Here is a 14,272-nt window from a genome sequence, read left to right as displayed (position 1 = left end):
TAAGAGGTGGAGGTAAGAGGCAATAGGAAGGGCAAGAGACCCCTCAGCCCCTGCAGCCCTGCCCCGGAGCTATGGGGGCACTTGGGCTGCCCCAGTGCACCTGGGCAGCTGGCCCTCCTGCAGCCTGCAGAATCACACCTAACGCCTCCACCCTACACTCACCATCACAGCCCCTCTCCACCTGCCCGATGCGGTGCAGGGCGTCAGCGATGAGGTCTGGGAGGCGTCCATTGAGGTCCACCGAGGCCAGGCAGCCCTGAAAGCCATCCCGGGAGGCCACCAGCTTGGGCAGGTTGCTGAACATGTTCTTGCTCAGACCACCAATGTACAATTCCCCTGCAAAAGAAGAGAGGTTAAAACCTAGGCACCCTGGTGTCCCCGTCCCACCTCCTGGGACACCAGCATCTGGTTGACAAATCCTCCCGGCCCGCAGCATCCCCTCCCTCCCAGACTCCAGTTTCTGTTTGGAGATCCCACGACCCACCCCCACCTCTTCCTTCTTCCTTCTCCACTTTGCCATCTGTCTGCTCCCCCACCCCAAGAGAAGCCCAGATGCCCAGGGCGGGGTTGGTGGGGAGGGGTGGGAGCAGCTGGAAGAACGGGCTCCATGCTCTCTCCCACACATCTGATTCCAGTTCCGGCCTGTAATCAGGGCCTTTCAGAGACATGAGGCCCCATCTGCACCACTCCCACTCCCTTGCTTCTCTGTTCCCACGGCTCCTTCAAGCCTCTCTCAGCCAGCTCAGTGCTCTGACCCTGTCTCCCTCTCCCCCACAACCGGCGCTGGGCCTAGGGACTCTGAGTGACTCCAGGAAGTTCTCCTCAGGGACACCTGATCCCAGGCACTGCTGCCTGGCCATATCGCACCCAACTCCCTGGAAGTCTTGGCCAGCCCTAGCAAAGCTTCGGCAAGACAGTCTTGGCCACCAGCTCCTTGCAACACAAGACTAGCTAGCCCAAGCCACCCTGGGGTTTGCCGCCACTATGGATTATCTGTGACACATCGCCCCCTTCCGGGGGCCTGGAGGATTGGCAGCACTCTGCCAGTACCTGACCAGGCTTCCAGCTCCAACTCGGAGCCTGGTTCACTTGGTGACCTAAGGCAAGCTATCTAGCCTCTGAAGCTCCCATTTTCTCCTCTCCAAGGGGGGGGGGGGGTGAATTCCCTGGTCTCTGAGGACCCTCCCCTAGCCCAGACAGTCTGAATCACACTGACACAAAGGGGTCCCCAGGGGCTGAGGGCTACTCAGAGCCTGTGAAAGAGGTGGCTCATGTTGCCCCGGTGGCCTCGAGAAGCCTCAGGCCTCATCTTCATTTCTGTTCCAAGCCCTGGGCCTGGAGGCTCCTCCTTCTTCCCTGCTCTCTCAGGCACCCATTCTGCGGGCAGGCAAGGACTACTTCCATGGCTACCCAAGAGGCCAGGGGAATGCGTGACTCTGGTATGACACAAAGCCTACAAGGGAAGCCTGAATCCAAGAGTCGCCTGAGCTAGCCTGGCCAGTGCCCAGTGTATATGACAAGGGCAGCAGGCAGGCACCCCACAACTACTACTCGGTCGTCCCTTTATCAACTGCTCCCTCCTTTCCCATCTGGAGGAGGCACCTGCCAGGGCACTAAGCTCCCCAATCCCTTTCAAACCCTCAACCAAGGCAGACTGCTCAAGCTGGGGGGCCAAAAGGCCTTCAGAAGCCCTGGACCACCTACTGCTAGCTCTAGAGCGAGGCCGCCAAGCTCCCCCCACAAGGCATATCCTGTGGCCAGGCTTTACGTGTTGAGGGCAGCCTCCTGGAGAACTGAACCGAAAACATCAGGCTGGACACAGCAGAGAAGGGGAAAGAGGTGGAGACTGTGGGCGGGGGAGAGAGAGGACCACCCAACTGAAAGAGCACACTGGTCAGGGATGGGAGGCAGCTCGCTGAGGCCGAGAGGTGTCTGAGTTAGGGCCAGGCCTCCTCCACAGGCCCCAGGCCCCACCTTTGAGATCGAGGTTTCGGGCGCCATTGGAGTGCTGTGTGACCGTGCGGGAGTCGATCTTGAGAGTGTGCACATTGCCTGGGTCCCTGGACACCACCACGTTGTGCCACTGGTTGTCATTGACCGGTTTGTCTGAGTTCCCCTTCATCAAGGATGGGCCATTCCCCAGGTCAAACACGTAGTGGATGTACCTGCCCCATGGTAGGGAGGAGACACCGGTCAAGGCAGGGGCAGTGCTGGGAAGGCAGAGTAAAGAGGAGCTATGGCTTGCGGGGACCCTAGGTACCACAGGATAGAGAGGGAGACCCAGGAGCAGAAGGACCCAGCCCAAGGGCAAGAGGTTGCTGGTGTGAGGTCCGATCATGCGGAGAACGTGGGATGGAGGGCCACAGAGGAGCCGGATCCTGTAACAGGCTCAGAAGGGGAGCTGGTGGGGGGATAGATTCGTGGGGACAACAGGGACCTCCAGGGGTGGGACAGAGATGCTCTGGGAGGGGGTCCTCAGACAAGAGAGGCCATAGGGGCAGGGGCCCTGCCTTCTGCCTACAGAGAGGACCTGCCTGAGCCAGGACAGTGAATGAAGAACAGACACAACTGGGAAAATCCTGGTGAGGCAGTAACGGGGGAGTAGCCAGAGTGGAGGAAGGGGGTGCTGCTTTTCCATCTTGGCAGGTGGCTGGGGACTTGAGCCCTGAGCTATGGGTTCAGGGGACTGGATGTCTCAGCCAGCAGCTGGGGGCCAGATTCTGGGCAGCCCAGGAAGGGGAATCCCTTCCTCGCCAGTGGTGCCGCGCCCAGCACCTCACCCCTTGACCAGCTCGATGACAATGAAGTCATTGCCATTGCCCGAGTTGAACAGGAGAAGCCCATCGGGGGCTGTGGTCTTGAACTGGAAGAATAGGTGCATGGAAGCGTAAGCTTGGAGCGTGGCGAGAGCCAGGTAGCTGCTGCGACTCTTGAAGGTGACAGGATCGGCCACGATGGCCCGCAGGCCAAAACGAGCGTTGAGCTCGCAGTAGGTGATGTCGCCATCCTTGCACTGGTCCATGTAGGGCTGGCCGTTGAACACCAGCCCGCTCAGGTGCCCGATGAAGTTGGAGGGGACCACAGAGATGAAGCGCCGCTCTGTCATGATGCCTGTCTCAATGTTGTGGAACTCCAGCCGCGTGTGGGCTCCTGCCATCTGTCCTGCTCAGGACCAGAGACAGAGATGAGGCAGGCAGACTGGGGGATCATTTCCGGGGCTGGGCCTTGGGTGCCAGGAGCCTCGGCTCCACATAAGAGCCTCAGTGGTGATGGGGGAGGGGGGTTGCTGGCAACAGGGCCCAGGAGGAGCCAGACAACTCGGTGGCCTAGTGCTCACAGCCATCCGGGGCCATGCCACCTGCAAGGAGCTCAAACAGTCCCCCATGGTCAGGGGGCCCCCCATACTATACCACCCTCAGGGAGAGATTACCACGGTAGCTCGCCAGAATGTGGTCCCTAGGAGTGGAGACCCAGGCAGCTGTCACCAAGAACAGGGCCACCCACAGATCGTTAGAAATGTACCCACTCCCTGGTCTCAGACCACTTACCTTCCACGGTGACGTTGTCCACAGACAGCTGCAAGCTCTTGCCACGCCGCACCACCCTCACCGTGTGCCACTCGTTATCATTGAGCTTGTGCCCGGCAAAGAGCGTCTCAGGGCCTTTACCTGTGGCACCAATGGGGGAGTGAGCACGGCCCTCACACGCACTCGCATATGGCTCCGTGGGCCCCCCCAAGCACACAGAGTCTTCTCCCCACCCCCCGCGTACACACATGTGCGCCCAGGTCCACACATTCAACCTATGGCACATATTCAGCTGTGCCACACACCCACCCACACACACACACAAGTACACACACTCATGCTATTTTTACACACCCAGTCATAAATCGAGATAACACTCAGTGCTGCCATTCTGGGCAATTTCCAAGGGCATCATTGGATTAGAATTTGATGAGAATGGTGCCTCCAGAGTTGTGCCCTGAGGCCTCGCACACAGACACCCATACCTACAACCAACATTTTCTTTCCAAGTCTTCTAAGGAACTTCAATGTCAGTGTGTGTAGCCAGCAGTGAAATTCCCAGCATATAGTCATAGACCTATAATTTTCAAAAATACAGAGCATTACCATGCTCCCACTTGTATTGTGTACTCCCAGCTCCATTGCTGGCGGTGAGACCTTCACATAGACACACAGCTCCCCCATCTACAGAGGGTCCCCATGTGACCTCTCTGTACACAATTGGTCAACTCCACACCCCTGGATGTGCAACCACACACGCAGCACAACCAACATGGCCAGAGAGAGGAACGTTTCTTAGCAATTATGACCATTTATTCAAGATCAGAATTATCTGACCCCAAGTCTAGAACAAAATATCTTTTTCTTTAGGATGATATGAAACTGTGCTGCACTCCCAGATCACCACCCAGACCCCCAGTGCTCAGGCTAGCGGGGACAGGGTTCACCACGCATGGGCACACAGGTACCAAACACACACAGAACCACGCTGAGCGTGCACGTGCACACACACACACACACACACACACAGCCCCTCGGCCTGTGTCTGCCATGTTCCCAGTGCTCTCTTGCATGACATCAGGGCACACCACGCAGAAACACTCTCCCGAAGACAGAACATTGAGCCCAGCACACCCGGATGCTCAGAAATGCCCACACCTGCTCTCCGTCTCACCCAGCTGAGAGCCTCTAAATGCACCCCCTCTCAATGCACCCCCACATGGCAGAAACTCAGCCCCTGCCTGACACAGGAGCTGTGGAGGGCTGAACTTTGAAGCCCGGACCCTCATCTTCTTCTTTGCGGGCCTCGCCCTCCCCCTTGTGGCCACCTCTGAAGATGCAGTGGAACTTCCCAGCGCCTCTCCGGCTTCTGGCCATAGGGTGGGGGGCTGTCCTGCTGCGGGTGCCACCAAGTCTTTGTCCCCCCCACCAAGTCTTTGCCCCACCTTCTTGGGGACTTGAGATGACAAGGTCTCCTGGCCTTCTCAGAGCTAGTGAGCGTGCTGACCCAGGGCCCTCCACCAGCCCTTCCTGGTTCAGCCTCATTGGTTCTGCCCTCCACAGCCACCCCACCCCCACCGCCCTCATGCCTGCTCCCCTCCCCACACCCACTGCCCAATCCCCACACAGGCTAGTGAGGAAGGCTGTCCTCCCCACACTGTCCCTCCCCAGATCCCAGTGCCCAGCATCCCAGGACCCTGGGGGCTCTGCAGAAGAAGAGGGAAGCCACTTACTGGGTGCGCAGCCGACGCGCAGGCAGTCTGGGGGGGCCATGGGGCGGGCAGAGGGGGAGGGGAGACAAAAAGGTAGAACAAGTTTTTTTTTTTACATCCTTCATAGGGAGGGGTGTCTGCGGGCGGGGGTTCCCCCCGGGACCACTTTCTGGGGACCACGCGTGCCCAGGTGCCCTCTTCCCTTCCTCAGTTGGATCCATCCCTCCTGCCCCCAAGAGGGCTCCAACCCTCCCCAGAGCTGGGAGGCAGGGCAGTCAGGTGATGGGAAGAGGAGCCCAGGCCTCTCGTGTCTGAGGGAGATGGGCACCTTGGGAATCCCAGTCGTACAGGGGATCATAGTGGGGCTGCAGGCTTGACCCACCCCACATCTCCGCATTTCTGGGAGGGAGATGTCTGGGGAGGGCCAGAAGCCCTGCATCCCCTGCTCTGGGACGACTTCCTGCTCAGAGCCCAAGTTATGACACATCACTCTCCATGCCCGCCCTGGGCTCTGAGCTAAATGACGGGGTCTGTCCCAGGGCTCCCTTCCGGTGGCCATACACCTCCCAGAGTCCCAGGGAAGTAGCACCACCCCTACAGGAACCTTCCTTCTACCCTTCCTAACATGGAGGATGCAAGGCTGCCACTGGGGACTGCAGTGATCCTTCACCCTAGAGCAGCTAGTATCAATCTGTGCTACGGAGGGGTCAGGGCCTCACAGATGGGGACACTGGGGCCCCAAATTATTATTTCAGAGGACACACAGCAAATCAGGGACAAGCAGGCAAAGTCTCCTGCTCCTGCCCCACCTCTCTGCTCCAGCACTGCTATCCTATGACTCCAGGATCAGCAGGCTCCACGTGGCCAGAAAGCACACTATCTACACAAAACTGCAGCCCAGGGCCCCAGGGCCTTGGGCTGTCCCCCCGAAGGGACACATTACCCACAACTTGTTAGGTGGCCAACCTTACAGAGAGAACAGAACACTAGGGTCCTAGGAAGTTGAGGCTTAGGGCCCTTTGGACACCTGCACCAAGCCATCAGACCCAGAAAGCCTAAGGCCGCAGGAAGTCCTACACCCTGGGGCACAGGAGCTGGATCCTAATCTCATTATGCGGCTGTGGGCAAATCTCTCTTCTCTGAGCCTCAGCCTTCCTTCCTGTGAGCTGAGAACAAGAGACAGATGTCTAGTGGGGTGGCCCTGGTCTTTCAGGAAAAGGACAGCTTCCAGGAATATCCTGGCATCCTGCGGCTCCTCCCAGGACAGGCTCTGCCCGCACCCCTGCACCCAGGAAGCAAAGGCAGAGGGGGGCAATGTGGCATCCCATGGGCTCCTGAAGGTTCCTGTAGGGGAGGTAAACCGATTCCCCTGTGGCTCTGAGGGCACGGGCCCCTCGGGCAGTACGGCTGAGCTCTACACGCGTCGTCAACCACAGCAGAAGAGTGGGGGGGAGCAGCCGGGACCCTAAGCCACAGCCTGGCACCAAGGGAGGGAAGAGAAAGCAGAGGAAGGCGGAGGAACAGGTTCAGGGGGAAGTCAGAGGCACAGTAAGAGGAAGGAGGTAGAAAGAGTGCAGAGAGAGAAGAGGAAGGAAGGGGGAGCCAAGGGAAGACACTACAGGAGGGGTCAGGGGAAGGGTGGGAGGGTGCCAGGCCTGGAGTCAGGTCGCGGGGGCTCTCTTTGGGCCAGCAGAGTCTTCACCAATGAAGGGTCCAAAAAAGAAAAAAGAGGCTGGAAGGGCAGGTGATCCCCTGCTGGGAAAAGCTGTTCTTCCCCTCCCCAGCAGGGGAGCACTGGGAATGGGGGCCCATCTGTCCAGAGAAGAGGTGTCAGCTCCAGGTCCGCCCCCCGCAATGACCCCACTCTCAGAAGCCCCACTCCAGTGGGATTTGGGGACAGCAAGCACCCCATGAAGACTGCAGGAAAGAGCCGGCACCATCCCAGAGGCCAGCAGAAAGCAGGAGTGAGAGCGGGTGCCAACCCTTCCACACACGCACCCGCCCAGAGCCCAGCTCAGGCTGCTTTAGCTAAGTGACCTGTTAGCTAGTCACCTGTGTCTCAGGTTCAGGGAATGAACAGAGGTGACAGGTCTACGCAGACCTACCAGAGTCCTAGCAGGACGCAGAGACCAGGATGAGGGGATGAGTGTGTGCAGAAACAGATGCCTGCATGTTAAGGAACCTAGGGTAAAGGACCCAGGCTTCCTGCTGCACACCCACTCAATCCCCTGCCCAACTCAGACCCTACAGATTGGAGACAGTGAGTCCAAGGCTTCTCTGCAAGGAGCCTCAGGAGCCCACGGACCAAAGGTTCGTCTCAGAGGTAACACTTAAGAGCGGCGGCATGCAGTGCTTGTCCAGAGCACTCCCCCCAGCAGCCCAGCCTATTGGAAGAGCCTGGGAACCACTGTTGGCCCCAGATGGGCACAAGGCACCCTTCCACGGCCTCGGGAATTAACAGGCTTTGGAACATAATGCTTATTCAGCCTGGCTTACAACAAGAACGAGATAAGCTTACTCTGTATGGCCTGAAAGGTCTGCCAGTGGGAATTTCAGAAAGAGTGGACCCGGTGATTAGAATGGTCGTCGGAGGAAGGGGCCTGGGACACGGGCCTCTGAGCAGAGATGCAGGAACCAACAGTTAATTCGCATATGAGACAGGTGGGGAGGCGGGGTGCTGGCTGGAGGAGATAGCTTCTAAGGGTAGCTCCAGCTTGGAGATTCTCTAATTATGATACGCCGTTCATGTCAGCCTCACTGATGGCTGGGACTGTGCCCGCCTGGTGGAGGGCCCCAAGGGACGGCCCAGGCTGGGCAATGGCCTGGGAAGCCATACCAAGGGCAAAAGGACCCAGGATCACAGGTTACACTGGAACAGGGTGAAGAATCCAGGGGAGTCCAGTGTTCTCTGGGAACGGAGGTCAACCACCCTGCAGACAGGGTGCTTACGGTATTGCTCAATGTCTGCAGGCATGGTGGAGGCCAAGGGACAGGACAGGAGGCACTGTCCAGCTTCTCTAGTATCCTCTGCCTGGAAGGAGGCAGCAGCTCTTGGTTGGTCTTTCCTGGCCCTGCAAATGCCCTGCTTCCTGAAGCTGGCACTGAGTGCCTCCTCCAGGCTATCCCCCCAAGGGTCATTGGCAGCCTCACTTTCTTCTTTAGGACTCAGCACCAAGCATGTGTCCTACCACTGAGCATCTGACAGGTTGCACAGCTGCCCCCCTACGTCTGCCTTCCTTCCCTACAGGACAAGACCTTGAGGCCGGAGATCGAGCCTTGCCAGGTTTCCCTCTGTTCCCCCATAGTAAATCCTGCCCAGAACCAGAGCTTTGGTGCTGTCCCTCACCTGTGAGGCCCCAACAGCCCTGGATAGCAAGCAGGATGGAGAAGCAGGGGCCAGACTGGGTCATGCAATGTGGAAGCAAGCCCCAGGCCTGGCTCTAAGCTTAGGTCCCTACCCTGGTAAGATCTGTCTTTGAGAAGGCTGGATGAGTGTCTATGTATGCATCATGCTTCTGTACAATGCCTTCACTCCCATTATTCCATCTGAGCCTCAAAACCACCACAGAAGGTAAGCAGAGCAAGGATCCTTAACCTCATTTTACAGATAAAGCAGAGGCTCAGAAGAGGGGAATGACTTACCCAAGAGTCGAAAAGACCAGGTCTGAAACCCAGATTTCCTGGCCCCAGGCCCAATGCTCTTCCCATCAGAGCCTAAGGCTGAATGGTTGGGTGTGGATCACACAGCAGCCACATGCCTCCCCAGACACGTGTCACTTGGTATTATCGACAACTGCATCTGTACCAAGCATTTGGTCACAGCTTGTCATGAGCCATATTAGAGATGGCATCTCTGCGTGGGGCCCGGCACAGCCATGGGTGAGAGGCTATAAGACAGGTGAGAGATGGGAGGACTGTCTTGCTGGCCGGCATCCTGGGGGACACCTTGTTCTCTGACTTTTAAGTATTTATGAGGCACAGACTGAAAAGCATGCTAATGGGAAGGAGAGGGTCTTAGATCCTAAGGGTGAAAGGTCCTGAGGACCCGCCAGGGAACTTTTTCCTGGCCAAGGACACTGCCTCCTATCTAAAGACAGCCCAAGTCAGGAGGAAGCATCTGCCTTCCCTGTAAACAGAAGGCCAGAGAGGTTCCCGATTGTATCACCACCAAACACAAGGAGCCATGTGCTTACTGTGAGGAGAACACATACCTCTCAGGGCGAAGGACTATGTCACACCGGGTCTGGGTACACAGACCAGGGCAGTCTGAGAAGCGAGGGGCCACTCATGGGGTCCTAGGTTGGTGCCTTCCTCCTGTGACAATTTCAGGGGTGCCAGGGGATGTACAGACCACGGAACATCGGCCAGAGGGTGTTTCCCTTCCCACTTTCCCCCTGCAGCGCTGCCCCCCACCAGCCACTCTGTGGGCTGTGATGATGGCCAGAAGCAGAGCTTCACAGAGCCCTTACGTTTCCCAACTCTGGAACCCTGGCCATTTGCACACCTCCCTGCTTCCAGCCCCCACCCTGCTTGGCAAATCCTTGTCCTAGGAGTACAAAGACCAAGTGGCCAAAAGGGAAAAGGAAAGACATTTTATAAATTTATTAACAAGGCAATGGGGCCCCAAAAGGCCACAGTCTGTCCCACAAAATGGCCTAGAGACCAAAGTTAGGGTGAAACTCTAGATCAATATTTAAAAGCTCAAAGCTTTGTGTTCTCTCCAGTTGAGGATCCTAATCTGCTCAGAAGAATCCTACTCCTCTTCCTGCCCAGGAGGCAATGAGTCACCCTCGTGGCCCGAATCTTCCGATGTGGCAGGCCCCTGGGGGCTATACTTCTATGTGGTATGAAATGGACAGTTGTGAGCCCAGCCTGGATGGCTCAGGACCTCTAATTTCCAGCGTTCCCCTGACCAAAAGCCTCACCAAGACAGGATCCTCGTCGTCACTGTTGTAACCCAGGTGCAGAATACGCTGGCATCTACAATGTGTCCCATAGACATGAGCCAAGTGAGTGCACCTGCTGTTTCCTTTCTGCCCCAGCAGGCCTGATGGCCCTGCCCATACAGAAACCCTGGGGACTGCCTGGTGAAGTGGGGCCTCAGCCTGCTCTAGGCAGGAGCAGAGACGGCAAACTGTCTGACAGTGAGGATTCTTGTTGCCCTCTATCCCCTAGTCTGTTAAAGGCAATGGGAAAACATTGTACTTTAGGGCAAAGGACCTGGGTTTGAGTCTGGGCTCCTTCCGAGCTATTGCTGGCTTTATGATGTTGGGTAAATCAGTAAGTGAATTTCACAATCTATAAAACAGGTAAAGCCAAGCCCAGCAGGTGATCCTGTGGCTTCACAGGGCAGCTATGGGACTCAAACGTGAAAGCAGACAAGAAAGATATGTCCTGAGATGTCCAGGGTCACCTGTGTACCTATGCACACAAACACACAGCTCTTTAAACGCAGAGCAGATGAGAGTGGCTACGTACAGGGCCAGGTCCTCTTCATCTCCAGACAAGCTGACCTGCGCTCAGGCTTAACACCACTAGGCATCTGCAGGTCCTTCCCAAATGAATGAACCCGCAAAAGAGTAAGTGGATGAGCCGACAACCAAGAATAAGCTATATTGTTACACGTGTATGCAGGACAGACACCACCAAACCCAAATGAGTGCCCTGGGAGAGCGGTTGTCATACCAAGCGCACTTGGGGAGATGGTATGGCCATACTCAGGGTACCCCCATACATAGTGTTGCCAAATCCCCTACACTGTGCATCCTTGCTGGGGATGAAGCTCTCAGGGGCTCTGACCCAAATTGGCACCTCCCTTACCCACTCTCAGTGGTGCTACCACCAGCTTCTCCAGACAGAGGGGGTGTGGTGAGAGGCAGGGACAGAGAAGGGACCAGAACACAAGGTGGGGTGGTTACCGAGGTTGACAGTGAGCTTCATCTGGCCCCCGTCCAGCTCGAGGCGCAGGGTGTCGGCTGACTCCCTGGAGGTGGTGGCCATCATTAGCCCATAGGCCCGCTGGGACATGAAGCGCAGAGACACATCCTCCGCCTCCGTGTGCATGGCATTGGGCAGCATGATCTTCATATACATGGAGCCATCATAGCTCAGGACCGTGGCCTCTGCCCCAGAAGTGGGGGAAGAGGGAATCGGGGTACAGGTGAAGGCCAGTGGAGGGAAAGAGAAGACCGAGAGGATCGTTACAAGGATGGCAGACCCAGGGCTGGCCCGTGAGGGAGGGGCACCCTGAGGAAGAGGCACAGGGACGGGCAGTGGGGACATGTGGAGTGAAAACCAGCCTCACCTCTCTCGCAGACCCGCCCCAGAAAGCCGGTCCCGACGCAGTCACAGACGAAGCGGTTCCAGCCCTCTCGACAGATGCCCCCATTGCGACAGGGGGCAGAGGCACACTGCTTCAGTGTCTCCCGGGAGCAGAAGGGGGTGATGCCCACTGCCCCCTGAGCCTCGGCCAGGCCCCGAAGGTCTCGGCTGCGCCCATCTATGAAGAGGTCTCGCACACAGCCCACGTAGCCAGCCCGGAGCGCCGCTGTCCACACCTCTGGGGGCAGAGGCAGGTCCACCCGCCCCCCTTCAGGGAGACCGCCTAGGTACAGCTCACTCTCCAGGTCCAGAATCTCACTTTCCCCCGTGGCCAAGAACGGTGTGCTGCGGCTGTTCACCGAGATGGAGCCTAGGGATCAACGGAGAGTGTGCCTCAGTGACGAAGGCAGGATAGAGAGTCAACATGCGCCAGAAAGAGATCCCTGGCCTCCCACCCCACACCCGTAGCCCTGGGCCAGAGGGTCAGCCTTATTTGCTGCCGTGGATATGACCTGACAAATATTCCAAGTTCAGGAACTCAGGTGAGCCCTCTCCAGCCAGCTGCCGTGGGCAGTGGGCCTCTGTCCAGACTCCTCTCCCTGCACCTACATGAGTCTTCAGAGGATGCCAACCGCAGGCAGACATGCCCCAAAAGGGCTGGATCACTCATAGGTCATTCCCCCAGCTAGTCCCTTAGGCCAGAAACCAGAGGCATGGAACCCTAAGGAAGCTAAAAGGTTTGAATCCAAAGTGTTTTCCTCCTACTAACATTTATTGAACTTTTATGACTGTATGTCAGGCACTTAGCACTTCACTCACATCCGAGTCTCAAGGTAACCCTATGAAAGTGGTCCATTATGATCCCATTTCGAAGGGGCAGGTGACGCTTAGGGAGATTGGGGAACCTGCCCAAAGAAGCACCAGAGGGTAAGAAGCAGAGCCAAAGTGCCATGCAGAGCCTGCATTATCCAACCCTCTGCCTGGCAGGCAGATCCACTCCTGAAGCCTGACACAGGATGACAGCCAGGAGAGGGGAGGCTAGGAACACAGCTTCTGTGTTGTCAGAATTCTCTGGAAGGAAAGGCTGGTTATCCTGAAGAAAAAGATTTGGGATCAAGTGGGAGCTTCAAAATCTTTACTGAGGGGTGCCTGGGTGGCTCAGCAGTTGGGCATCTGCCTTCGGCTCAGGTCATGACCCCAGGGCCTTGGGATGGAACACTGCTTGGGGCTCCCTGCTCAGTAGTGGAATCTGCTTTTCCCTCTTTTCCCTCTCCTCTTTCTGCCCTTGATCATATGCTCTCTCTCACTCACTCTTTCTCTCAAATAAATAAATGAAATCTTAAAAAAAAAAAAAAAAACCCTTTACTGAGATCTTTAAAAAGCAGAAGCTTATATAATGAAACTATTGTTTATATTTTTTAAAGATTTATTTATTTATTCATGAGAGACACAGAGAAAGAGAGAGAGAGAGAGAAGCAGAGACACAGGCAGAGGGAGAAGCAGGCTCCATGCAAGGAGCCCGATGTGGGACTTGATCCCAGGTCTCCAGGATCTCACCCGGGGCTGCAGGCGGCGCTAAACCGCTGCGCCACTGGAGCTGCCCTGTTTATATTTTTTTACTTTTCCTTCCCCTCTCCTTTCTCAAAAAGAATTCTAAAAAAAAAAAAAAGTCTGCCCATCTCCATGGGGTTAAAGAGAGGTAATAAGGGTTTGGTCTCCATTAGGCCTCACTGGCCAGAGATCCTGGACAGTGTAGGGGGTGCAATGGGAGACTAAAGCATGAGCATGTGGTGTCAAACTAAGGAAGCAGAATTGGGGCCTCCTCCCTGGATGGGGATCCTCATCTGGAGCATATTCTCCTCTGCTCAAAATCTCTCCTGAACTGGAGAAGTCACTCCCCTGTCTCCTATTTTAATAACATGGCCCTAGCTTGTTCTCCCCCAACAAGGTGTCAGACGCTCCAGGGTCTTGCTGCTAAAACCCATTCCCCCACCAGGCTGCCAGATATGGACCTCGGGTCTCACCCACATTTCTATTTGTAGCAGATTCCTCAGATTGTCTACTCTACCCACCTGCTGGGGGGCCTCCAGGACATGGACACTGCCCAGCTGGACTCTCAATAAATGAACCAAATGTAGGAGAAGGAAGATGGAGGGAAAGAAAGAGATGGCAAAAGAATGTATAATGGAGAGTCAATAAGAGGAAAATAAAGCAAATACAGGTCTTGGTCCAAGATCCTTGCTCTACAACATGGAAATGGAACAACCCAAGTATCCATTGACAGATAAATAGACAAACAGTGTGGTGGTATATACATAGGATGGAATATTATTCAGCCACAAAAAGGAAGGAAATGCTGACACATGTTACAACATAGATGAAACTGAAAACACACTGAGTGAAATGAGCCAGACACAAAAGGAAAATTATTATATGATTCCATTTACAGGAGGTCCCTAGAGTAGTCAAGTCAATTCATAGAAACAGGAAGTAGGATTGTGGAGGCCAAGGGATTGGGGAGGGAGAACAGGGAGTTAGTGTTTCATAGGGACAGAGTTTCAGTTTGGGAAGATGAAAATGTTCTGGAGGTGAATGGTGGTAATGGTTATATCAGTGGGAAGGTCCTTAAGGCCACCAAACTGTGCACTTTAAAAAGTAGTTAAAAAGGTAATGTTAAGTGTCATTTAACACAATTAAAAAAGAAACACATGG

General features: G+C 55.8%; 1 protein-coding gene across 10 annotated transcripts in view; it reads right to left on the bottom strand.

Annotated features, from left to right (window-relative positions):
* The window catches only part of NRXN2 (neurexin 2), a 96,920-nt gene that overhangs the window by 41,606 nt on the left and 41,042 nt on the right, over positions 1 to 14,272 (bottom strand). For 7 of the 10 annotated variants that reach the window (XM_038564086.1, XM_038564089.1, XM_038564087.1 and 4 more), the window contains 7 exons: positions 11,544 to 11,930; positions 11,158 to 11,361; positions 5,261 to 5,287; positions 3,549 to 3,668; positions 2,781 to 3,162; positions 1,975 to 2,165; positions 163 to 336 (listed from right to left, as the gene is read on the bottom strand). In XM_038564086.1, coding sequence (XP_038420014.1) covers positions 163 to 336; positions 1,975 to 2,165; positions 2,781 to 3,162; positions 3,549 to 3,668; positions 5,261 to 5,287; positions 11,158 to 11,361; positions 11,544 to 11,930 — 1,485 coding nt within the window. Of the gene's footprint in view, positions 1 to 162; positions 337 to 1,974; positions 2,166 to 2,780; positions 3,163 to 3,548; positions 3,678 to 5,260; positions 5,288 to 11,157; positions 11,362 to 11,543; positions 11,931 to 14,272 lie in introns of all 10 variants that reach the window. The other 3 variants (XM_038564094.1, XM_038564095.1, XM_038564088.1) reach the window with 2 other exon arrangements.

Source organism: Canis lupus, chromosome 18 (assembly GCF_011100685.1).
Source record: "Canis lupus familiaris isolate Mischka breed German Shepherd chromosome 18, alternate assembly UU_Cfam_GSD_1.0, whole genome shotgun sequence".
Classification (NCBI taxonomy): domain Eukaryota; kingdom Metazoa; phylum Chordata; class Mammalia; order Carnivora; family Canidae; genus Canis; species Canis lupus.
The sequence above is the reverse complement of the archived record's forward strand: the minus strand, read 5'-3'. Positions and strand labels throughout refer to the sequence as shown.